We start from the raw sequence: 27430 nt of genomic DNA on the forward strand, positions 1-27430 counted from the left end.
TTTGGGTGTGTAGGGGAGTGCACTGTGGTACTCGCTAGTGTCCTCCCACATCTAAAACTAAAATACAGTTTGAACCAGGCGCTGTACCCACAACATGTCCAGTGGCGGTCTGGTAGGATAAAAGCAGGCTCCTTAAGCAACCAGAGAAAGGGGATCATCGAGAAATGTGCTGGCATCTTTTCTCGCCCTTTCTAGCACGGTAGAATGTTACATGTGGCGCAACAGGCCTGTCTGGTAGGATTTGACTCTGAGGTATCAAAGGAATACCTACAGCCCTGACCCTGCATATTCCATTGAGCTTAAATGAGTTCACGTACTCTTAACGTGCTGAGCATAGTTTAGGAGTTGCTGGAGAGTTAATGCAAATAAGCCTCTAAGTCCTTGAGACCGGGAGAAGGTAACCTTTTAAAATTGACATACCTTAATATTTATTAAAAATAGTGGTTTCATTTTCTAGCCGATCCCATTCCTGAAATTTAGTATTTTAATTTATACTCTAATTTTCTGCGTAGGACTACTAGGCCTGCTAAATTTTAAAATACCGTTTTGGCACTTCTCACTGTAGGGACATGGTATTTGTCTACCTGTCCCACTTTTAATTACCATACACCCTTGCCTTGTGCATTACAAGGTCTACATAGGTTTCACTTAACCCATTGTGACAGTTGTATATTATCTTCACTTGCCAGATTGCAGGTTTTCCACTGCTGCAGTCAGGCTTCACAGGGTAGGCCTGTAGCCATTTTTGCACCGCCACTTTAGTGAATGACACAATAGATGCTGCAGTCCACAAGTGACATTTAACTTCCAATCCCAGGGTGCACTTTCTACACCGTATACTAGAGACTTACTGGAAAAAGAAATGTGCCAGTTTAACCATGTTGAAAGGGGTAGCACAGGCACTTTATTTCTGCTTAGCAGGGGTAAAGTATACAGATTTCTAAAACCAGCAAGAATAGGGGCCAGCAAAAGGCTTAAAGTCTTGGGTGGCCACACAGAATAGACATTCAATATATTGCTCTAGATTTCGTTTGCTTTCTAAACTCTATCCTGAGCCAACTGAAAAGCAGCTAATGGTGCCCTGGTCTTAACCTACTTTTATGCATGGTTAACTACTGTGACACCACTTTTTTTTTTTTTGTCTGCTTTGGGATTCAATTTGAATAAAATATATGAAAACATTTAAATTTGATCCCAGACTTAAAGTTGTCTAGTGCCAGCTCACCACCTTTAATAACAATCACTCTCGGAAGATAGGAGTGCCTGCTCCCTTGGTGTGGCAATATCTTTCAAGTAAGCTGGGCTGCAAACCTGTTTACCCAATGGGCATACCAAGATACCTGAATAGGAGTAAACTTTTGGAATGTTGCCAAGTCCCAGTATGCCCCTAGAAGTAAATCTAGCAATGGACTTGGCAGCTTGTTTCCTGAATTACTCAACTACAGACACCCATCTGATTGAAGTTAATCTGTTGCATTTGCTTCCTCATAAACATTTCTTACTAGCCCTGGGCTGATGGAGAAAGGGCCTTCCCAGTGGGTTTGCAGGACCTGAGACCACTTTATACACCTTGCCCTAGGCACTTTTTCTTTCCCACGTGAGAAATGCAGCACTACGTGATGTAATTATGCGGTTGTTAATACTTTGCGAACTGGGCAATTGAAGTACATACTACTTGACAATGTTTCATTTTATTTTAGCCCAGTTTTTCCTTCATGCATACTCCATTATCCGGCACAATACCATCTACACCTGGGACAGGTAGGTCCTCCTTATCTATGTACATTTTCTCTAAATGCATTTAAGTCTGAAACTGTTATTGATTGTTACTACTTTTTTGGGGGTATTCCAGTGGGGGCTCTCTTGCCCCCAAGTTACGGCTATAACCACCTTTTTTTACAGAGCAAGAGAAAACTGACCGGTTCTTGCCCACCCCTTCTTTTGGCCATTACACATTCGTAGGAGAGATGTTTAGAGGGCACCTAACCTGCCAGAGAAATTGCCTCGTTTGAGAAACCCCATTCCCAGTTCCTGCCCAAATGAATACTTCCCCCCCAATAATGTGTTAGTGGGTGTAAGAAATTGGGTTCTTAGTTTAGGAGCTTGTGAGTCCTGTCCAGTTATTAAGTCCCAAAAGCCTGTCCGGTCAAATTGAGTTTTTAAAAATAATTTAAACCTGGGCTCAACCCCTTCCAGCTGTGGCATATAGGAGACAGGCTTAGGAAAATGTGTTAAGTATTTAGCACCACTCAAACAGTCAAAACTCAACACAATGAAAATCCTTCACCACTTTATTAAAATTTAGAATAATGTAAAAAAGAAATTAAACCAACATGACTAAAATCTAGTAAGGGAGACTTGTAAATATAAATTGTAAGATATAAAGACAAATTGGAGTACCGATCTGACATTAATGTTTGAGGTTGACCAGGACATAGGTGCAACTTCAGACTGACTATGATTGAGCAGTCTTAGACTTGCATTTTTTGGTGTGGTTTCCGGTCTTTCTGCTTCTGGCCTCCTGTTTTTAACTGAGCTGATCTTCTTTTTTGCTGGGCACTTTACTGCTGCTGACCAGTGATAAGGTGCATATGCACTGTGTTTAAAATATCTTGGCCTTTGGTCCCTGCATTAATGGCATATTTGATTTATTAATTAGTCCCTAGTACCGTGCACAGTGTGCGCCCAGGGCCTGTAAATCAAATGCTACTAGTAGGCCTGCTGCATGGATTGTGCCACCCACATGAGCAGCCCTTCAAACCTGCTACAGGGGCAGGATGCAGTGTATTCAAAATGTAGGACATGTGGTCTTAAGTTTTACATGTCATGGTAGTGAAAAAACTGCTAAATTCGTTTTTCACTACAGCAAGGCTGCCTTGCAACACTCAGCAAGTGTATTGTCTAATTGGGAACAGATAGAAAATTTGGAGTTTGGTGTCTGTGGACTCGCAATATAAAAACACATCTTTTAATGAATATGATCTGAGATTGCCTCTTTTAAAACATTTTCTTACTTTAATCGTTCTGTGCCTATGCCTGTACACGTCTGGGCGGGATGACAGTTGGGCTTTGTGAATTCACTCCAGACAGTCGCACGCAAAGAGCTGAGGTGTGCCTTGCATATCCAGGTGCCCATCACCAAGCTGATGGGTGTTTAATATTGAGAAAGTCGATGTCAATATGAAAAACAATATATTTATGTATAAAAACGAGATCACATCTTTATTAATGAATTTTCCCGTTGTGAACTCCACGTCAACCCCAACTCAAAAATACATAGGCGGGCTCTGAGACCTAGACCTAGGGTCACTGATTGACATGTCACAGGTGGGGTGACACATAGCTGGTAGCCAGCAGACAAACGCACAAACAGAAAATTAAAGATAAATCCCACCGATAGGCGCAGCGACACCCCAATGGTCCAGGGAGATTGGCCTCAATAAAGCACACATTGCTGGAGCGGTACGTACGCTTCCATTGTTAATTAAACCGATTGTTCCTGTTTTGCCAAACGCCTCTTTTTTTTCAAGGTATTTCGTGTTCAAGCAATAAGAGTCTTCCTGAGCTAGAGTGGTGGGAGGCGTAGACACTTGTACCTTAATAGGGCTGTGCCTGTTCCCACACAAAGGAGTGCATACTCTCCTGTAATGTGTCTGGGCCATTGTCAGGAAGGCCAGGGTCTTGTGCACTACCAAGACCTTTCTTTCAATTCTCCCTACTTCAAAGGCTAAAATAGGTATTAGTACTGGAACTCTTCACACTATATACTCTGAACACACTGGACTGAGCACATTCTACTAAGAAGAAGAGCTGTTGTGCTACCAGAAGGAACTGCCACTTTGCCGCTTGCTTAGGTCTTGGGGGTGAGAGGACTGGGCTTTGCTCTCTGCATCCTGCTTTCTATGGTTCTCCAAGGGCTTACGTTGAGCTTGCGTCTTGTTGGAAGTCTCTGGGCCATCAAAGACTTCACGTATAGCGCAAGGGCTTTTCTGCTGCAAGCTCTATTTTGCCAACTGGTGTCAAATCCAGTTCCTGGGCCCTTGGAAGTAAGGTCGCTGTGCTAAACAGGAAGAAACAAGTCTATAAAAGATTAATTCTTTTGGGGAGTATGTAGATTTTTGTCGTTTTTGGGCTTGTTTTAATCCAATAAATATTGCCTATTTTTCTAATTGGTGTAGAGTACTTTTGTAGTGTTTTCACTGTATTATATAGTGTGTGTGTGTGTGTGTTCACAAATACTTTACACATTACCTCTTTAGTTCAGCCTGATTGCTCTGAGCCAAGCTACCCGAGGATGAGCACAGGTAAACATTTAGTTTGTACTGCACTTACCCTGACTAGGATTCTGGGACCCAACTTTAAACAAGATGCAAACCTCTTCCAACTAGAGACCCCGGTTCTAACAAGCAGATACACCAAGTGGGTCGTCCCGGTCAAAATGTTACTTTCCGATGACTTCAGTTGTTTTTTGGAAGTAGTAATCCTCCAGTGGGAGCAAGGTTGAAGGCTGCATCTGACTTTTTGAATCCGGTTACTTGTTGGATCAGGTCCCCCTGAAGCAGTTTTAGTGTTAAAAGCTCAGACTGGGAAAATTGAAATCTCATGTAAGCAAAAGTCGTCTTGTGTGGTGGATACGTTTTGCACCCTCACCTGGTCACAATTTCTACCTTTGGACTTGGCCTCTTTTTTTGGGAGCTCAAAATCTTCCAGAGGGGCAATCCTGAACCTGTATCTGACTAAATCCATCAGAAATTGAACTCTTGTAAGTCCCAACTTTTCAGACTTACTTGATTCTGATGATCGCCGGGACTGCACCTAAGCACCAGGTGAGACTCCGGCAGACGACGGCCGCAAGGTCCAGTGCAGTACCACTTGTATGTGCTCCACTGGTCTCTCCAGAAAAAAGGCCACAGCTAAGTCCAGTCCAAGTTTCAGTTGCCACTGGTTGGCTGGGAATGGTAGATAAAAGGCAGCTCAGCTTGTTATCTCTGTAGCCACACACGATGTCCGCAAACTGACCTTTGCAGTCGGCCTTGGTCCTGGGTACAAGTGAGAGCATGTCTAGCGCTTCATGTCTCCATACAGGTTAGACAGCAGGTCCATTCCTCTTTTGTTCTGTCACAGGTCCAGAATGTGTTCTGAACAGCTGTGGTTGAGCTGTTTTGTTCAATTCATTGCTACTGTGGTGGTGACTCTTGTACACCACCTGAATAATGGTCAAAACGTTCCCACGGACAAGCCTTCTCAAACCTTACACCAAGTTTTAATATTCTTCAATGAGCAAACAGAAAATAACAAGAGGGAGCTGATAAAGAATGTTTTGTCCAGTCTGTCTATATTTACAGGTAAGTTGCTAAATCAATTTAAAACATTGTAATACTTCTACAACAAGCTTGCATGGTTATTGGCACCATGAGGTAATGACTGCACTTAGGTTATTTACAAAGGCACTCCGCCTCCAGTTGGATTATTTTGGCGTCTCAATACTTTCTTTGTGATTGATCTATGTTATGTAGAGGACAGAACGTTCTGTGCAGTATCTGCATTATAAGAATCTGCTTTTTTTAAACATTGTTGTATTAGCCTGCTACTGTATTTGTGAATCTCCTGAATTTGTATGTATTTACTCAAACAGGCAGTAGCGTATTCAGTCCCGCAAACATTGGACAAACTAGAAAGACGACGCTGTCTCCTGCTCAGCTTGATCCTTTTTATAGTCAAGGTGACGCGCTGACTTCAGACGACCAGCTAGATGACACATGGGTGACAATTTTTGGGTAGGTTCTTGGCAAATGTTTTCAGTGAAATGTCTTTGCTTTTAGAAAAGCTCATCTCTATATGGAAAATCACACTGGGGTGGTTCTTGGTGGCTTCATGAAATTATTCACTTAAATGTAATCTCTGTTTAATGACTTCATTCTGTTTAAAAGTAAATGGACCAGTTGGCCTTCTTGCAAGCAGCACCCAGAAACGTTGGTAGTACTATGGAATGTTTTTTCCATTAATAGCATCACATCATTTTTTTTGACTGGTTGTCAAGGCCCAGGCTGTCTTAATGCAATTTTTTAAATCATTTTCAATGCAACAAAGTAGTAAGCAGTAGTTAAATGGTTGAACTTGTATTGTAGTGGTGCATTTGTAAATGAAAGATTGTTCGAAGTAGATAATTATTGTTGGCTTCTTTAAATGGTGCAAAAATAGAAATCGAATGATAAAAATAAAACGTGCTCTTTTCCTGTGACCATAGTGTTCTCTATCGTACCTTGAATACATAATTGGGGCCATAACTATTGTTTCTAGCCCGTCTTGTCCTGACCACTCCATTTGTGAAACCATCTTCCTGAAAGTAAAATCTCTGTTTAATGGATCTCCCTTAATGCATGGCTTCCTCATAGATGTGGGAAAGAGAGGTTCATGGTTTAAGTCTGCTTCTTGCCAAATGACTAAGAAAAATACAATTGCACTTCCAGTAAGTTATTTAGGAGGGCAACTATAATGTGAACGTTTATTGGGGGCAGGGCTCTACAAAAACGATGGAAACGGTTTTTTTTGTTGTTTTTTTTGGTGTGTTTTGAGTTGATCATTTGACAGCCCAAAGACCCTCTCCATTTCACTCCTGACCACATATTTGGTTGTTGTGGCTTCAAGAAGCATTGGCTGCTTTAACCATTCTGCTTAGCCACATCTCAACATCTGTTGTGTGTCCAGTAAATTACAGGACCCCATACTGCGCAGCCGAAATCCTGAAATATGGCAAACCAACATTAATTACCCTACAGTTTGGAAGCCGAACAGTTGCCATGAAAGGCAAGAACAAAGATGTCCACAAGACTCTCTAAATGAGAGAGAACCTACATAATCCTGGAAAGTATCCCGTCTGATTCTTGAGGGGGATCCGAAAATCCCCCCAAAAAGGTCATAACGAAAGCCAACGACCCAGGAGGGTGGAAGTATGGCTGAAACATGTTGACCAAATGTTTTTTATTATATAGATGGGTGGGATACCCTGATATTTCCCTAAACACATTCTGTACCTCTTTTTAACCTTACCACTATCCATAGTAGTCTTTAAATAAATACAAAACATGTCTTTGGGGACATAGGACTTAGTTGGATATCCTCGATTTAAAAAAATTCTTCAATTTTTCTTGATTGTGTACTATATTACAAGGGAAGCAGAGTGGAACGCCTTCAAGTCAAGTAAATGACAAATATCTTAGCCCAGAAAGCACTTGGAGCCCATCCAAGACTGGAAGCCACGTTTTGATTTTGTAGTGAACTACAGGAATGCGACATTGTCCATTCTGTGACGTTAAGTATTTGAGTCATTCCGTGACATTAAGTATTTGAGTCACATCTTGAATTCATATACCCATTTGACCTTCTCCTCTCAAGAAGATTGAAACATGAGCAACTTAAGACACTAAACAGACCGACACGCCAACGGACAATGCCCACCCTTTATCCCCCCCTCCCCCACTCTCAGCCCCCTTTTCCACACAGTAACTAGCCACACTGAGCGCGCCTCTATCATTTCTACTCCGCCTCCGCAAAAGAGAACCACCTACAATCACACTCACCCCCCCATTCTCACCCCCTATTACCCTACATGCGCCCCCACCACTAATATACGCCCATACTCCACCATGCACAGTCCACCCACCACCAATACCCTCCTCCATAATATGTCATCCTCCCCCAACCCTCCAATACCCACCACCAACACAAATCCCACACTAGACTACGTTATGTCCTCCCTCCTCCAGCTCAAAGAAGACATCCACATCATCAAACTACTCTGCTCGCATTCCAGTCACTCCTCACCCACCACCCTCCTCAAGCTCAAGCAAGACATCCACATCATCAAACAATTACTCTCCACACATCCCAGACACCCCTCACCCGCCTTCACCAGCACCACCCTGCCTAACAGGACCTCCACTTGGTCGGCTGACTCTCGCACTCAACGCCCCCCGCCCTGGACCTCAATCCCTGTTCGCAATCGGGAAAACCGTCCCCATCGCACCTGCAACACACTATCGGACCTCGATACAGTCTTCCTCCTCCGCTCCTACGGCCCAGCTCCCCTTAACAACATACCCTCCACCCCCCGCGCCATTACAACGATTCATCCAAATCCCCTTAGACCCCCCACGCAAAACAACAGAATCTCTATCCTTAGTAACCTGAGAAAAGTCCCCCTCTCTCTCGAAGCCCCTTCCACCCTCGACACAACCCGTCTCAAATGCACCCTCCTCAACTGCAGATCGGCCTCTAGACACTCCTCTGCAATCGCTGATCTCATCTTATCACTGGACATTGACCTCATCGTCATGACTGAAACCTGGCTAAATGAATCTTCTACACCCATACTGGACATACTGGTTCCCCCCCAACTACCACATCACCAGATTAGACAGGGTTGGTCAAAAAGGTGGCGGAATCGCATGTATACACAGGAGTAACCTCTGTCACGAAAGTAATTTCTCCCTCCCTACCCTCCTCAACCTCCTATGAATACATTTGCCTTGATATTATCAGTGAAGGCAAACCGATTTGCTCTCTTCACGGCATTTACCACCCACCTGGGGACAACTTCACCCTTTCGCAACAAATTATGGATTTGATCACAACCAATTCAGGGCGACAACTCACACAAATATACCTTGGTGACTTCAACCTCCACTGGAACGATCATAATGACGCGGTGGTAAATAGTCTTAAAAACTTCCTCGACGCCCTCGACCTCACCCAAATATGCAACAGCCCGACCCACGAGAAAGGCTCTATCATTGACCTTATCATCTCCAAAGAAGACTCTATCCAACTCGAATCTATCAAACCCTGCGACTGGTCAGATCATCACATTGTCACGTTCTTCATCAATGAAAAAGTCAAAGCCAATCCTTCAAGCCCAAAGTCTGGAAAAGAGACCTGAAAAAACTCAACCCAAACTCTCTACCCCCCAACAGCTGCAATATATTACTTCCTCCCACTGGCATGACGGATGTCCAATCCTTGACGGATCACTATCTCAACGCTATGACCGCCTTAGTTAATGAAGCTGCACCACTGCAGCTAAAAAGAGCATCCACAAAAATGTCGAATCCTTGGTACAACGGGAGTCTCAATGATGATAGACGGGCCATGAGAATGGCAGAGCGCACCTGGAGATCAGCTCCCTCCGCACTGCACTTAAAAACGCTGAAGAAAAAGAGAAATGCCTACTTCAGGAAAATAAAACGCTCAAAATCAGACTTCTTCAGCCGTCAGCTCGACCATGCCAAAAATCGGCCGAGAAAGCTGTTTGAGCTAATCGGAACACAATCCAAGGAACAACCCCAACCACTCAGTACTCTGGGCGAAGCACCCTCCTGTGAAGACTTCGCTTCCTTCTTTATCCAAAAAACAGACAACATAAAGAACGAGCTCCTCATTGACGTAAGTCTCTACCCCAAACCCCTCTGCACAGCACCCACTGAACCAAAAAACAATGCTACATGGTCATCCTTTGCCACCTACTCGGAAGAAGAAATTGGTAGACTGCTCAGTACTGTGAAACCAGCCACGGACCCCCTTCCTGCCAACGCTGTCAAAGACCTTACCCCGTCGCTCCTCCCACTTTGGACTAAAATTATCAACAGCTCACTTCAACAAGGGACCATCCCCGACTCCCTGAAAGTTGGACAAGTCACACCTCTACTAAAGAAACCTAATGCCGACCCCTCTGATCTAAATAATTACCGTCCCATTACCAACATTCCGATTCTTGCCAAATTGCTCGAAAAATGCGCACAAACTCAATTGGCTAGACACATTAATCAGTTTGATCTACTCAACACCCATCAATCAGACTTCAGAGCGGACCACAGTACAGAAACTGCTATGATGCACATAATTGACGACGCCCTCCAAATCCTAGATCAAAACGATACCTGCCTCCTGATCCTTCTTGATCTCTCCTCTGCATTCGACACCGTCAAACATGAGAACTTACTTGACCTATTAAATTCAAGAATGGGTATATCTGGAACTGTGCACAAGTGGTTCACGTCCTTTCTACACAACAGAACGCAGAAATTCAAGAGTAACAACTTGATGTCTTCTCCAATACCGGTAACGCTAGGCGTCCCACAAGGATCCTCCCTATCCCCAACTTTGTTTAACCTAGTTATGGAACCTCTCACCACCCTGCTACAAGCATCCAATGTTCAATTCCACATGTACGCCGATGACACTCAACTCTATCTCCAAGTACAATCACCCAAAGACATTATGCTCTTGAATTCAACAATCAGAAGCACCCAATCATGGTTGGCTGCTAATCACCTCAAGCTCAATGCTCTTAAAACAGAGTTCCTCTTGATCTCACCTCCTGCGAAGATCACTAGCACTCAAATCTGGCTTAAACACCTAATCGCACTCAATGTTCAGCCCACCATTGTGGACTCAGCAAAATCTCTAGGCATAACACTTGACACCAACCTCAACATGCAGGAACACATCAACAAAGCAACTAAAGGGGCGAACTATCAGATCAATACCCTAAGGAAACTCAAACCCTTCCTTCCAGCCAAAGATTTCCAAACTGCGATACAAGCTCTAGTCATCCCTCGAATAGATTACGGCAGCATCGCCCTCTGCGGTCTCCCCCTAACTACCACGACACCCATAAGAGCTTCTCTAAACGCTGCAGCGAGACTCATCACCGGTTCAAGAAAGCACTCACACATTTCTTCTGACCTGAGAGCCCTGAACTGGCTGCCTTTTGAAGCCAGAATTCATCTGAAAATCGCCTGCATCACGCACAAGGCTGTTCATCTGAGCTCACCTGGATACCTCGCCCAAAAGCTGACGATTTCCGGAGGCTCTAGGAACACCAGAGGCACAAACAACCTTCTGCTAAAGCCCCAAAGATTCCGCAAGGAAAAAACGTATAAACGCTCCTTCTCAGGAATGGCACCCAGGATCTGGAACTCACTCCCCCCTGAAATCAGACTCCTCTCCTCTACCATGCTTTTTAAGAAAGAAGTAAAGGCTATCCTCATGGCTAAATACACTTGAATTATTACTGGGGACGATATTCACAGACGGTGCACCATTCAGTTTTACTAATCTTTTTTTGCATTTTTGTATGACGCATGTTATTGACCTGCCTGAGTGTTTACGCTATCAATTATTTTGCACTTGTATCATTATTGATGTATCTGGCTGACTATGCTCCCACATGTATCTTCCCCACCCCAATTGCTATTTTACTCACACGTTGTTCCTTTAGTCTGTAAAGCGCTCTGATATCTGCAAAGATCTTGTTCGCGCTATATAAAACTTTCTAAATAAATAAAATAAAAATACACAAAGTATGAACCAACAAGACTCCCCGGTTTTCAAATCTGCTCTGTTCATGATTGTTTCGGGCTACATAGATTAAAGTAGGGGATTCCTAGTTAGTAGAGGTGGGCGAGTCACTGAAGGCTTGAGCCTGGCTCGGCCCAAGTTCTTCTTGAACCGCCGACCTTTTCATGTGGCCCTCTTGTGCAACTTTCTCCTGTTTCTAGCAGAGAAGGCCAGCGCGTGAGGAGCCGCTTTCTAAACTTAAATCTAAATTCAAACAGCCCTTGATGTTGGTGTGCCCCTCTCCTCTCCTTAATGCTGGCATCTCTGCAGCAACAAGCATCATGGCCCAACAAACACTGCCTTTGTGTGCCTGCTCTTGGACATTTCACAGTGTGGCAGGCCAGAGAGGTTGCCCTTATACTTCACATGCAGCTGCTTTCTGCACTGCTGCCAGTGAGACCTACTGACTCAACCATATGTGCGAAAGAACTACAAACGGTTTTTGCCCTTTAGGGTACTGGTAGGTGACTAGCTTAGCCGAGGCAGGACAAGGATGGGGATAGCTGGCATTCCGGGGTGTCAAGCAGGTTGATCAGGTCAAATGAGGGCAGGTTGACCACCAATCGTAGCTGAATGGCCAAGACGGAGCTGGTCAAGGCTCTTAAGATTGGGAGTGACAAACCCAAAATCCAGGAGTTAAGACTGAACTACAAAGAGGTAATGGGTCAGGCAAAGAAGGATTTGGACCTGGAAAGGTGGTCAAACCTAACTGCTGCCTTAGATCAGAGAGATGCACGCAAATTCTGGTCCATAGTTAGCACAGGCTCTGAATGAATGAATCAAAAGCGTTTTATAGTGCGCTACTTAGCCCAATGGGCGTCAAGGCGCCTAATCCAAATACCTGTCTTATGCCCGGTGAAAGCTTACTAATAGGCCTCTTTAAAATACCAAGTTTTTAAAGCCTTTTTAAAGAGGGACAACGACGGTTGCGCCTTAATCTCCGCAGGCAGGGATTTCCACAATCGAGGAGCCACAGTAACAAATGCCCTTCCTCCCCATCTGACCGTCCTGATACGAGGAATGCACAGAAAATTCATGTTGGAGGAGCGAAGGTTCCTGCTGGGAATATAACACGTTAGCAAGGAGCCGAAGGCATCCGAGGGGCCCGCCAATAAGGCTCCGAAAACCAGACATAGGATTTTCTGACGAAATTCTAAACTGGATCGGAAGCCAATGAAGGTCCTTCCTGGCTAGCGTGGCAGAGGAAGAGATGGGGATGTCCAGAACAAATCTGGCAGTCGCGTTCTGCACACTCTGCAGACGTTGGATAAGGGCCTTGTTAATATTTGCATAAAATGCGTTGCAATAATCTAGCCGGGAAGAGACCAGCGCGACCACGGTCTGTTTCCGAGCCTGGGGGGACAGGTAGTGAGCGATTCTTCTAAGAATCCTAATAACTCCCCAACATGTGGCCACAGTTCTATTTACCTGCAGGTTCATAGACAACAAAGGTGTCTATAAAAACACCAAGGTTCCTGGCTGAATGCTATGGAGTAGGACAGGCTCCCAATGAAGGGGGCCACCACTCACTAGACCACACATCCCGGTCCCTGCCGAAGATCAGCACCTCGGTTTTATCACCGTTCAGCTTTAATGAATTTTGAATCATCCATTCCGAAACTGCTTGCATGCAGCTCCTGAAGCTGAATGCAACGGTGCCGACCGAATGGGCCAAGGACGCCATGATCGGAGTATCATCTGCATATGATACCACCTCCATCCCCTGCGATTTTACTAACCTAGCAAGTGGGGCCACATAGATGTTAAACAGGGTCGGACTTAACGCCGACCCTTGCGGCACCCCACATTGGTTTGGCAGGGGAGAGGAACTCTCCAAGCTTGACCCTCTGCTCTCTTAGAGCTAGAAACGAGGACAGAAGGTCAAGTGCTGGGCCCTGTACCCCTTCCTCCCTCAGACGAGCTGTTAAAGTCGAGGGAGACAGGGTATCAAATGCAGCCGTCCGATCTGGGGATCCAAAATCTGCAATAAAACCTAATATCGATCAGTGTGGGAAGACCACTTCAAAATCCTATACTCAGATGAACTAGGTATGGGAAATTCATCGGCCCCCGTAGTATTGACAGACCAGCATGAGGAGTTTGAGTTTACTGTGGAGGAGGTGTGTCATGCGATAGGGAAACTTCCAGCAGGAAAAGCCCTGGGTCTTGACAAACTCCCAGGAGATCTTTTTAGGCACCAACCCAAGATCTGGGGCCCTTACCTACACATTGTTTTTAATGCAGTTTTGAGCGGTATGGAGGTACCCTGTACTTGGCTGGGAGCAGAGATGGTCCCGATCTATAAGAAGGGCTCTCCTCTGCTCCCGGCCAACTACAGGCCCATCAGCCACATCGATGTCTCGCAAAAGATCTTTGCTCGTTTGGTCTTGGACCACCTGCTGGCATGGATGGATGAAGATGAGGTTCTTAGCCCATTTCAGGCGGGGTTCAGGAGGAATACTTCCACCATAGACCAGATCTTTCGCCTAATTCTACTATATTGGAAAACGGCAAAGATTGAGGGTGGAAGTCTATACATGGTGTTTGTGGACCTCCGGTCCGCGTTTGATTTAGTCCCCCGGGGGAAGTTATGGTTGGTGCTTCAGGAACTGGGCGTCCCGTCCCATCTCCTGAATATCTTGATGAGGTTACACACGAGGAACTATGCGCAGGTAAGAAGTGGGAGGAACGGGGCTCTGTCATCTAGGTTCCCTGTTGGTAGAGGGGTGAGGCAGGGGTGCGTTTTAGCACCGACCCTGTTTTGCCTCTATGTAAATGGTGTAATCTCCTACTTCGATGATGTCCCTAACAATGACGCACCAAGGTTGGCAGGCAGGAGGGTGCCGGCGATCATGTTCGCTGATGACACCCTCCTGCTTTCCAAGTCCCCAATGGGGATTCAACGAATATTGGATGGCTTCGGGGATTTCTGTCGATGCCGAGGATTGGAGATAAATGTTGATAAAACAAAATTTGATATTCAATCCTCCGGCATCCTCCCGCCCTAATCCCATTTTGGATACTGTAAGATTGGAAAGGGTTGCGACCTTCCAGTTTTTAGGGGTCACACTCCATGAAAATCTGTCATGGGGTCCCCAACAGGTAAAATCGCAATTGAAATTGTCTCAGCTGGCGGGGGCATTCTGAAAGTCTCCAATACATCGACATTTAAGCCAGTGAGCCCCGCATTGGAGATTTATAAAACTCAAGCGAGGGCTGCGGTTTTATATGGTGGGGAGCTATGGGGGCATTTATGTAGGTCTGAATTCCCTAAAACGGAAAGTGAATTTATTAGACAACTACTGACACTACCGCAAAGCACCCCGCTTCTCCCCCTTAGGTTAGACTTGGGGCTGAGTAGCATAGAAGATGAGCTTGCTCTCAAACCCCTTAGATTTTGGCTTAGGACAACACAAGATCTCCTGAATTCTAGGCAAGAGCTTAAGCAAATACTAAGCTATAACAGCACAGTAAAAATTCCTTGGTTGGCATTCATAAAAAATGAATTTGAGAGATTGGGATTACCTGCCTGGGGCACGACCCAGAAAGAGGCTGTCGCGAGGTTTCACGTAAATCCCTCACTAGGATTTAGAAGGACAAAAAACTTAACTGTGTCTTCTACGACTCCCATGCGGGCACATTGACAAATTCTTTTTTTATCACTAAAACCTTTTTATTTCTTTGAGAATTGTATGGATGTTGTTTACCCAGTTTTAGCTAGGAAACTTTTTATACAATGGAGATATGGTACCTTACCCTTAAGAGCTTTTACAAGCAAATGGTCACCCTGTACAAATAAGTCCTGCCCAGGATGTAGCTGTGACGTGGAGGATGAACTACATTTCCTCTTTTTTTTTTTTTTTTTTTTCTTTTTTGTCCAGCGTACAGCAAATCCAGGAAACATTGGTTAGTACCGCTATGTAAAAATTTGGGTTTCTCGCAGTGCATTAATGCTTTTAGAATTCTAAAATCTGATACTTCTGGACACATTGTATTTGCACTTTCTAAGTATCTGTTAGCAATGTGGTTTAAGCGACGGCATTTATCTGCAAATGACTCTTAAGTTGTAAATACTCCTAAGATTGTTTTACTGCCAATACGTGTATTATACGTTGCATGAATTTAGTTATTTATTGTGTCCATCCGAATGAATTCTATTCATAATCTCCGTTCAAATTATGTTTTATTGTACACTCTTTTATGGCGAACACAGCCGAAATAAAGAATTTATGCCCGAGTAGCTAAATGATGCATAATGTCCAAGCCACTCCGGCTCCCATATACAAAGAATTAGGAAGATTTTGCGTGAGAGTTAGAGCATACATGTTGACACTTTGCGCCGCCTTAGGACTGGGGCCATCTAAATCTTAGGGTTTACAGAGCCTAGAAGCACAACCTCTATTGTGTGAAGGAAAGCTGCCCATGCTGCTTGTGGTGCTCTAAGGATCGTTGTGTGTGAAAGAAAAGCTTTCCCTCCTGCTACAAGAATTTTCCCTGTGGAGATGGAGGGGCCTGACTAGTGCTTTGTAGGATCTGGCTTGACCGTGCAGCTGTAACCAGACAATATGTCAGAATCACCAGTAGAGGGGCTTCGGCTCCGCCCTCATGTTGGGCGCCAGGAGTACATGTTTTGATTAACCGAAGTTTTTATACTTCTGAAACAAAACTGCTTGTCCTCCACACAGCTGTGACCATTTTGTTTATTCATCCAGCTGCTTGAGGTTGGACAGGGGCACACACATTACATTTTAACGCTACTAAAGTGTCTTAGAAAACTAGTACATGGATTTTTAGGTCTGGCTTGACAGTGCCTTCGTAAGCACAACCTATTGGCATTGCCAATGCTTGTTTATACTAGATTACCTCACCACTATGGCATGGTTGGGGTGGCGGTGGGTAAGAGAACGCAAGCTTGACTTTGTTACCTTCTGTACTGCAGCAATAATCAACGTGTGACCAAATATCAAATGGGCGTCAAGTAAGGTTTTTTCCTAACCAGGGTTGAGTGGAATGGTATTTCATTTTCAGAATGTTAGATGAAATGCACCACAGGTGGATTAGGACAAAAGGACCTTAATTTTGTAAGTCCTTTATATTATCCTGAGGCACAATTGAAATTAATTTGGTGCCCCAGAAACACTGTGTGAAACTTGCAATAAAGCCAGTCTCTTTGCTGCCCTTTTCAACACTACCTTCTATACTTAGGCATGGTCTGTGTGGGGCAGGAATGGTTCTCAGTTCATGTTGAAAAACTCACTTTTAATAATTGTTTCAAAAATCTGGAGAAACACTTCCACTTGTAAAGGAAATACACATTTTGTTGAATTTTGAAGACCCCTTTCATACTCTAATGTGATGTTTGCTGAAAGATTGACAAGCCACCTATTTTCAGGGCTTGACAGAGCCTTGTGGAGCCAGAGCAGACCCTTGGTTTGGCTCTTCTCTTGTTAATTTGTTGACTCTCCCATCACTTCTAGTTGCATCCTAGCTATTATGTCGGAGTTCGATCTGCAGACAAGTAACAACTTTAAACATGTATTCTAATAATTTTGCATTCTCCTTACTTGCCTTCCAAGACAGATGGTACAGTTGAAAAAGTGCTAGCTCACATACAAGCAACCGGGCAAAGAAACTGGTGAAAAGGGACAGCGCCCAGTCAAATCTCTTTATTCGATACTTAAATAAATTAAGATCACAAAAGTACAAAAAGCACAGTATAAAATGTACATTCCGAGAATACAGCTTTCATAATTCAACTGGTAACAATGATTTGTTTAAGAAAGTATTTAAAACCAGATACAATTCATAGGACAAAATAGTCCAGCTGCCTAGTCTTCCATGAAAGGAGTAGATATGAGGTCACAGTAAAACATACTAATTCATTAGATAATGATTGTAAAAAATTCAAGGCCGGACAACACTGGATAAAATGATATATACGCATAAGCGGCCAAATTAATCTTTTGCGGTACGTCTTATAAAATTTACAGGAAAAAGGATGTGTAAATTTGATTGAGGAGAAGAACCATCACATGGACAGGGTGGAAGATCTGCTATAGAGTAAATACCAGCTGGGAAAGAAAACATACAAGGAATGAGATTCAAGCGGAATCTTACTAAGATAAATCGATGGCGTGGGTGTGTCACAAAAAATAAATTTCCCGGGGCGCCTTCCTGTTCAATTGGGCGTCCAATGAGGACACTTTTCGGCTGTCCCACAGGGGTATCCAAAGATATTAGAGTAGACTCTTCACTCACCTGTCCACACCGTGGTAGGTTGATACTATCAGGGCAGACACAACCAAAAAGAAGGTGGAAGTTCTTGGATAATCTCCTATTGGATAATGCAGGGATCAAGATGAAAATAGAAAAAGATTTAAAAATACCTCACAGTATACCAAAAAGGATTCTTTAATGGTAGGTTACTGGGTATGATTAAAATATATTACAGGGTTTTGATTTGAGATTTTACTGCTCAATTCCCCTTATGTTACAGTGCCAATATGTTTAGACCCACGCAAAGAGTCCAATCGGATCTAGCACCTTATTCAGTGCTGCGTGTATCCCTGCTCTACTACACATGCATTCCATTTGCATGTATGAGGCCTAATGCTCCCACCTGGGCCAATACTTAGTCAGTGGAAGATGCCCTATTTCTGGGTTGTTCACAGGTATATTCATGGTGTAAAGATTTTCCTAATCAATCTATTTGGTTGCCGGATTAGGAATCACATGTTCTTGTACTCTGATAGCCAGCAACAAGAGGCAATTAATGTACACTCATTTAACTGTGCTCTTCTGTCTTTAATTGGTATTGCAGGGCTAAATTGCAAACCTTTTTGAATGAGGTGACAGAGTTCAATCTCAACTTCCAGCTTCCAATGAATTGGGTTGTCCTGTAGGCAACTTTCTTCTGCAGCATTTACTGAATAAACTTTGGTGAACTGAGGGCTGCAGCCATCCCCATCTCCATCTCTTCTACAGACAAGTTGAGCTCACATTCTAGCTACAATTTGAAACCTTTATTTGCGCCTTCATTTTCAACGCACAAGTTGGTTTCAGGGTGTAATCATTGCTATTCTTCTTGTTAGACCTTTGTACCCAAACCGGGACAGTGGGACTTTGACATCTGTCCTTAGCTGCTAAGTCTTTTACTCTTGGAATGCTAAGCCCTTTTTTGGCTATATGGGGTAGCTCATGCTTAAACCTCCATACTTGTCTTTCCACATAAGGTATCCACCACAAATGTGTCCTTTTGTCCCCAACATCTGGGGAAAGCCAAAGGTTCTGAGAGTTTGAAGATTCCTCTGGAAGGGACTTAGAAAATAGCTCAAATATAACAAATTGTGTTTGGGGGGATGGGAGGGAATAAAGACAGTATATTTTTTTCTTCCTAAAAGTGGCAACAACAAAAGGTTTGATGTGCTAAAGTCGTCATTTTCCTGACTTTCAGCTACACGCAGAGCTGAGTCAAAAAAACTTTTATTTTTTGTTTCCCAATGTTTGGGCTTTGAACTTATTTCCATATTTTGGTGGAATTCCAGGTGAAACCCATGGATGATCTTGGAAAGCTATACATTTCTGAAAAGTAGCCAATTTTGAGATGAGAAATGGGTCATTTATGTACACACCTTAAGGTTTTCCCAAAGAAACTGTTGAAATAAAAAAATGAGTAGGATAAAACGTACATTTTGACAACGCTTTCATTTGGAACTTCTGGTCACAGACATATTTACATAAGCCCTATACAATTGTCCGGTAGACCCTTCTGGTTGTGGATTATATATGGTTTGTAGGTTTTCCAAGAACCCGAGGTACCCAGCGTCGTCAACTGAACTGCACCTTACAATTGTTTTTCATTGTGTGCCAGTTATGTAGCAATTCATATGGGAAAACAGAAGGAGTGAAACATCGGTTTCAAGGCAACATATGTATTTTTGAAATCGACACCAAATGCAGTGTTTAGTGCCAGTGGTTATTTGTACATCTCAGAATTTGTGGATACCCATACTAGCATGTGATTCAGAAAGCATTTTTCAAAATGACCTTTTTCTTACACTTAAAAACAAATGCAAAGAAATACATTTGGTATTAACAAATGTTCTACTATTCTGTATTCCCACATGTTTAGGTAGTCCTAGTGCCTGTGACAGGAAAGGGTCCAAAACACAATATAGACGCACCATTTTTTCCACTGAAAACGGAGCTTTTTAACAAAGTGGGTACTTGTGGACTTTGGGCCCTAGCTCAGCGGGCACATAGGGAAACTTGGTAAACCTGTAAAAAAAAATTAAACTAGATACCATGGGAATCCAGGGTGGGTTGAATTGTGACTCCCATCAGGTTTTCCTACCCGGAAGCCTTTGCAAACCTCCATATTTAACTAAAAACACCCATTTTCCAAACGGATGGTATCTGTGGGGAGACACAAATTTCTTACTAACCAGCATTCCCCCCAAGTCTCCAGAGAAAAGCGGTACCTCACTTGTCTGGGTAAGGCTAGTGCCAATGTCGGGGAAGGCGCCATAACCCAACATGGACGCATCACACCATTCCACTGAAAACTGATCCTTTTTATTATTTTGAAATGTGGCTAGCTGTGGTTTTAGAGCCCTAGCTCAGGGACACCTAGGGAAGTCTAGCAAACCTGTAGGAAATCTGCGCCGATTTCAGTACTTTGAGGCACAGAAATATGAAAATGGTATGTTTAAATCCAATGTTTGAGGATTGTAAGAGCTTTTGGGTAAGGAAATCGTGTGGCATCCACGCCAAAACACACCATCCTGGAGTTCCGTGTGGCATCCACGCCAAAACACACCATCCTGGAGTTCCCTGGTGTTTAGTTTAACTGGGGTTGGTAGATTGTCCTAGGAGACAATGTACCCACTGACTGACAGAAAAGACAAATATTACTGTACAACCATCTACTGTATATATACATGCATACACAAAATCTGGCACGAGGATGAGTGAAATGTTCAACATGTAAATGTTATTAACGATATTTCACGAAAATGAAAACACAGAAACCACTGTTAATAAGATAATTACAATTTTCAAATACTGAACAAGTGACTTGCAGCTCGTGAGCTGTAAAGCCATGACAAGCCAAAAGCCACGACAAGCCACCAGCCCCTTTACAGCCATTCACATATTGTTCATGAGTCTGTCTCTCACTCTCTCGCCTTCTCTTGTTTGTCTGGGGGGCCAGCATTTCACAACACTCACATCTACAAACTGTGCCATTAATGGGACCATCACTTTCATACGACCAAATTACTGACACAGCAGTAACACCGCCTGACAGACCGACACAGACACACACACCAAAAAAAGGTCAGATAGAAAGAACTAGCCTATTGGTTGAAGATGAAATCCCAGCTATGACTGCATACACAATAGGTGTAACTAAGCACAACAAACTACTGCCAACCAGGTATCTAAACGGAAAATACTTAGCAATACAAGCCACAGTCAGTTCACTTTTCCAGTCATGGTTTCCCTCAATTCTTGAATTGCAAATGGTATCATTTAAAATATGTGGGCAAAAATAGGCCAGGATTAGAAGGACATTCGGGGCAGTACTTAAGTCTTATTTCATACTCCTCTTCAGACACAGACTCTACATCCGATAAGCAGACTTTTTTTGTATTGGAAGAATGTATTCTGTAAAGTGGCAATCCAGCCACATCCTCCACCACTCCGACTCTCGAAACATATGCCTGCTCACCTGCCTGTTAAAGATTCTGAAACTGTACAAAGATCCTCTTGGAATCTGAAGAACAGTCTTTGAAAGCAGCATAAGCACTGGAGCATGCCAAATGAAACAAACAGCCAACTTATTGTACCAGATGTGGCACTTTAGAGCAGCATTATAAGGCACTGACCTTTGGTCTGCATCTCCCATGTGCTTATTATAGTCTAAAATGCACACAGATTTGCACACTTATGCTACCTGACCTCAAATGGTCACAGGTAAAGAGATCTCATCATGAATAGTTGTGAGCATTTTGGTGTGTCCTCTGAAAATGTAAAAGCAAGAAGTACATTACTACACAAGGCACTGCTCTGTTCTCTGGGCATAGGGCAGATTGGCCTAAAAATGGCCACAATGCCCCCAGGTTGGTAGATAACAGCCAAAACATGTTTAATTGTTTTTGGGGGAGTGCTCACCATTGCCTAAATAAAATTCCCTGGTATCTAGGTGTTTTCTGCCCCCTTGGAAGTAGATCAGCCTGGAAAACCGCTAAAGTGGGAAAAACCTATATCACCGAAGTTGAAAGCGACCCTTGCCAAAGGGTCCTCCAACACCCTATGTCATCCCTCTTCCCCATTCCCGGTATCTGGTAGGTTTCTTTTCTTCTCCCCGTGTCTTTCTGCCCTCCCAATCCCTTCTTGGAGAGAGGCCTCACCTAGAAGACCTCCTCCTCTCTGGACACTGGAAGCATATGGCTTCCATCCTGCACAGTTCAAATAGCGTAACATAAAGGTTCAGCATGTTTAATATGCATTGGCGGATAAAGTTCATTGCATCAGTGTTTGATCTTCATCTTTCATGCTGGAATCCTTCTGGTGATCAAGTTAAAAGCCATCATTTATGTTACTTGCTTTTTGTTTAGGATTTTTACCCCACTGTAATTGTGCTGTTGGCAGCCTGACTGTGCATATGTTACACAGGACTAGAAGTAGTTTCAAAGAAGGGTCTCTTATGTTGGACGTTTATTGGTGAGGAGGTGATTATGTTCTAATTAGGTTCATGCCCTGATTCATGTTTCATATTTGTAACTGGATAAAAGAAACCAGCAACAAGAATACTTTCAGTTGCCTCAACAAAAATGTGTTCAAAATAGCATCATTCTAGTATAGCACAGGATACAGTGTCAAAGAAATTCAATTTTAAATTCAGAATTTTAAAAATGTTTGTTTATTTCCAGGGTCTGAAAACTCTTCTGTTTGAAAGTATTGGATTGCAATGACTGAGCATTCACCATTTATCCAGAATCATCAAACTATGGTATCTCTTGCAACCCTTTATCTGGCTCCTTTGGATGACAAATCTGAATCGTTGTGGTGCTTGGGATCTACAACAGAACTCTGATCACTGCTGGATTGGACAATGTATTCCCTTGTGGGTTTTACATGGCCCAGGAGCCAGATGTTTAAAATATTTTGGTCTGACTGGCCATGCTCACTGCTCCTCCCTGGCTTGCAGACCAAGTAATAAAGTTGCTTAGGGTTTCCCATTACTCTCACGGGATACAAGTAGTTTGCAAGTCACAACTTTACAGTTCTGATGTTCATCACGGTCTGTCGTTCTAGGGAGCATTGTGGGTATTAGAAAAAATTTGGGAAAGTGCTGCGTTGGCATGCCACTACGTGCAGGAGTTTCTGTTTAGTCAAGCCTATCTGTTTTCTTGGACTGCCCACTCAGTAGCAGTTATTTTTCCTCCTCTTCGCTGAGAACATCCCCTTGCCTTTGTCATCCACCTCATGTTCAAACCAACCTGGCTTCCAGATAGATGAAAAGCAGACACATATAATTCAATAGTGAGTTGTAACAATGGGGAATCGGAGCTAAAGTAGGCACAGTCCTAGTGGGAAATGAAGAGATGGATTCTGAACATTCCTCTCTTTTAATGCTCCATTGGGTAGTTGAAAGGTTCTGGTATAGGTCCTGAATATAGGTGTCTTTTAGACCCATGGATTAGTCTTCTACTTATGTCCTTTATATCTTGCAGCTACTGCTCCTCATTGACTTCTAATGTGCACAGATGCATAGTAGTCCAGAATACTAAAAGGCATGCTTTAAGGGGTATTTTTTTACTTTTGCAATCTTCTACTTGACGCGGCACGTGTTCGTAATCTAAATGGATATACGAACTACACATATACTCGAGAAATTCTATTGTAGGCTTGTAGCTTTTTGTCGCTCCTACTAATCCATAGACAGGCCCTTGTTTCTCACAGCTCTGGCCCAGCTTAATCTACTGGTCTTTGATCAGTGGCCTAGCTTTCATTGGTACAGCAAGTGCATTGCACCCGGGGCCCACTAGGCATGCTGATTACTTCATGGCATATAAATGACTGATGGCATGTGCTGCTTGTCCTCTTGCTCGGTAACTATAGCTTGTGCACCATTCACCCCATATATTACATTACTCATGAAATCTTCTATAACACCATTGATAATATCACTGCAACATTTGCAATGAAATTGCTGATTGGAGAACTGTGCATGGTGAGGGTGTGAGTTATAGTTACCAGACCGCACTAGAACTGGTAAATTTCAGTGGTTTTGTACGTTGAAAATGTTGCGCGGTCACTGAAATTTTACTTCTAAATTTGGTAGTGAATATATTATTACAGCTCCAAACAAACACCAAAGCGCCGCACTCCCAGGCGGGTGCTTCCGTTGCGAGGGTGCACTCGCAAATCAAATACTGCTCCACCTTCCATTAGCGTGTCTCCCGCAGGAAGAAACGAAGCACTCACAGAGGTATAATTACTTGTATTTTATTAGAACTACAGCAACTGACGCGTTTCGGTCGGAACCTTTGTCTAAGTTTACCGAACCGACAGGCGTTTCCTTTTTATTGTTGCATCCGGGTCATAAAAATAAACAAAGGACATACCATAAGGGAAATGGAAAAGACACGGGGAAGAGGAAGAGAAAGGGAGCGTGAGCACCATATTGGAGTGGTACCACGCAAGTAAAAGTTATACTGACACTTTAATAGTAGCAGATATTATATATATTGCAGTCAAGTAAATAATAATAAATCAACATTGATATCACACACCCCTTCTCGACACTTGAATTAATTAAGCACAAATGGGCAATAATCAGGGTCGATCCCCGTTGAATAGTCCATATCCCCACAATATTTCATTAGTGTAAGAACCACACTCAAAATGCAATCAAGCCCTGGATGGGCTAATAAACTAATAATTCGGCTTATAAACCAAGAAGGACCCTCACTCCTTACATTAACGCAAAAATCAAAAGCAAATGGCATACACAAGAACATAACCCAAGTATGATAAGCACAACAAAACTGAAGCCACTTATCAAGATAAAAAGTCTAACCTTCAGGAAGAAGACACTAGGAACGAATTATCAGGAACGTATTATCCTTAAACCTCAATATTGGGTAATTGAAGAAATCAAATTCATGTATCCAAACCCATATACAAAAATTGTATGAGAATCCCAAATTAGCAAAATTTCCAAAATTTACAAGATTAACATAGCTAGTATATTGCAAAAGCAGAATAAAGATAAATACAAGATAGAGTGGAAACAGAGCATCCAACTACGACATGATTCATGGTCATCAATTCAGTGAAATAGGCATACAACCAAACATACAAACAAACAGATAAACGATCCAACGGGCATTATTTGTTCAAAGAGCATAGTTTGTTCTGACTCTATGGGTGTTAACAAGGTTGCCTGGTCGAAAGCTAAGCATTATCCAATACATATTCGACCAAGGTACCCTCAAATACACATCTATAGATGGGAAGATAAACACTACTCCCCTAAATGTGATGACAATTCTTCATGTATATTCATACCCATTGGTATTTTCGTTTGTAAATCAATTATGTACCTCGATTCGAGTCTACGGAGTCGGACAAGCCTGTCCCCTCCTCTCGGGTTCAATGGTACATGATCCAGACCAAAGAAGCTTAACTGGTCTCTGTTCCGTTTGTGGGCTTGATCGAAGTGGCGTGCCACTGGGTATGCCTCATCGAAGTTGGCTATCGCACGCATGTGCTCGAAGACTCTCAACTTCAGGGGATTGACCGTGCTTCCAATATACCTCAGCCCGCAAGGGCATGTCAGGCAATAGACACAGTAAGGGGTAGAGCAAGTTATGAATTTGTTGATCTTACGCTCTATCCCAGTATTCGGGATAGTGTAAGATCGGACTCTTTTGCTAAACTTGCACGCCTTACATTTTCCACAAGGGGAAAAACCACAGATTTCACCAAAGGCGTTGGTCTTAGGAGGTTCTATCAGATAGCTCTGAACCAGATCATTCTTAATTGAACGAGCCTTCCGATAAGTAATCTGGGGATTGGCTGGTAAGTCATCCTTCAGAAGGTGATCAGTCTGCAAAATATGCCAGCTTTTCTTGATGGTTTTGTTCAGAAAAGCGGCATCTTGGGAAAAGGTAGTTATTAACCTGAATTTTCCCCCACTCTTCTCAGATATATTCTTACTTTTGCTCAGATATATTCTTACTTATATATATCCTGTAAATGTTTGTATTTCTATTGAGAAAATTGTTGAACTGAATTGTTGGAAGACTTTCTAGTGCATTATTCATACAGTGCAAGCTTGCTGTATGCTTTCTGCCTAGAAGCTGCTTCACCTTAAACTGCAGTCTTACTACTTTTAGGAACCAAATACCAGTAGCGAGAAAAAGTGAATCAACCGTCTGTTGTCGAAAAGGTCCTCATTGAACTTCTTAAGGAAGCCATCTCTATCCATCTTCTCCCACTTCAGGTTCTTGGACTCCACCCTTCAGACACAAGTGCAGAAAGTACACTTCCGATATGTGAAAGCTGTCCATATCCTCACATCATGTGCCATGCTAAACTAGGCCCATCTAAAATGCATCACTGTGGTGCCATTAATTAGACTCCTAGTACACACACAGTTCTACTACCACACATGCGCTGCACATTCAACTGTGCACACAAGATAGTTAGGTTCTGGGCAGTCACATAACTTCAAAACCTTAGGCAAGAGGGGTCACTAGACCACATTCCCTGTGACATAGAAAAATATCTGGTCATACTACTGATTACCAAAACAGGATAGACAGCCACCACCGCTTTCTGATGCACCTTGGGCATGGACATTAGTCTTTTGCTATTTATAATGGCTTGCTTGGAGTACCCCCAGGTCAATGAACAGGTTCTGGACCTCCTATTTCCACATTATCATAGTGGCAAGCCTAGGCCTTTGTGCACACATTAGATTAGCTTGAGCAAACAAAGCCAGGATACTAGTTTTACAAGCAGTCAGGCACTCTGGGCAGGGATACAGGCTCATGTGCCCTGCAGAAGACATTCATATGCCAAGAGAGACCCCATTCGTTCATTTCCAAAATATACTTAAACAGGATATTGATGAGCTGGGTATACTTAATTTGTGATGTTCCATCGTTTCATTGTTTATAAAAGGACAATACGTGGTGCTGTGACTGCCAGTTTATGACTCCTGTGTACATACTTAATTGTCCATATTTCCTACTTTGTATGAGTTTATCATTGTGAACACTAAGCCTGCAAGAAGGGGGTACACTAAGGAATACGGCTGCTGCCTGAATCTGTAAAATGTCTTCTTACATAAGCCATAGCTCTGCTGCTCGAACCTGTGAAGTCTGTCAAACCCATGGGATAGTACTGCTGTCCAAATCCTTTGATTGTGAGATTTCAACCTGCCCTTAACCCGCCACTTATACATTAGCCCCATAAAGTATGTATTTGTTCATTTTAGTCAAGGTTGTTGATTGTCCCTTAAGTTCTGTTTTCTCTCACATATTTTAATTGAGATTTTTTAAATTTTATTTTAAGTTTTCCGCAGGCGTCTGCTTCCTACATTCTGCTACAGTTTGCACAGTATGGAAACATTTTAAAGCATGTGGTAAGAAGACTAAAATCTCCAATAAAGAACTATGTAAATTATTATTTTTAGTTTAAGAAATTGTTCCCCGTTTAAAGACTTTATCTTTTTTTATTTTTTTATTTCAATCTCTTTGCAGATGTCTAACACAGGAAATTGGATGCACATTCAGTACCAGTCCAAATTGCAGGCCAGAAAAGCCTTGAGCAAAGATGGAAGGGTGTTTGGTGAATCTATAATGGTTGGGGTCAAGCCTTGCATAGATAAAGTAAGTGCTTTCTAGTTTAGGTGTGAATACATTCTATTTTAGCGCTGGGTGCGTCCCTCTGTATCAAATTCCATTATGTGTTGCTTGATAGAGGGTGATAATGGGCGTAGCTTTGTTTCTTGAGC

General features: G+C 42.9%; 1 protein-coding gene across 1 annotated transcript in view; it reads left to right on the plus strand.

The window, feature by feature from the left end:
* The window catches only part of NUP35 (nucleoporin 35), an 87686-nt gene that overhangs the window by 45058 nt on the left and 15198 nt on the right, over positions 1-27430 (plus strand). The window contains exons 4-7 of the mRNA XM_078649530.1: positions 1701-1761; positions 5636-5777; positions 26989-27058; positions 27177-27305. Of these exons, the coding sequence (XP_078505656.1) occupies positions 1701-1761; positions 5636-5777; positions 26989-27058; positions 27177-27305 (402 nt within the window). The remainder of the gene's footprint in view (positions 1-1700; positions 1762-5635; positions 5778-26988; positions 27059-27176; positions 27306-27430) is intronic.

The sequence above is a fragment of the Lissotriton helveticus genome, chromosome 6 (genome assembly GCF_964261635.1).
Source record: "Lissotriton helveticus chromosome 6, aLisHel1.1, whole genome shotgun sequence".
In the NCBI taxonomy this organism is placed as follows: Eukaryota; Metazoa; Chordata; class Amphibia; order Caudata; family Salamandridae; genus Lissotriton; species Lissotriton helveticus.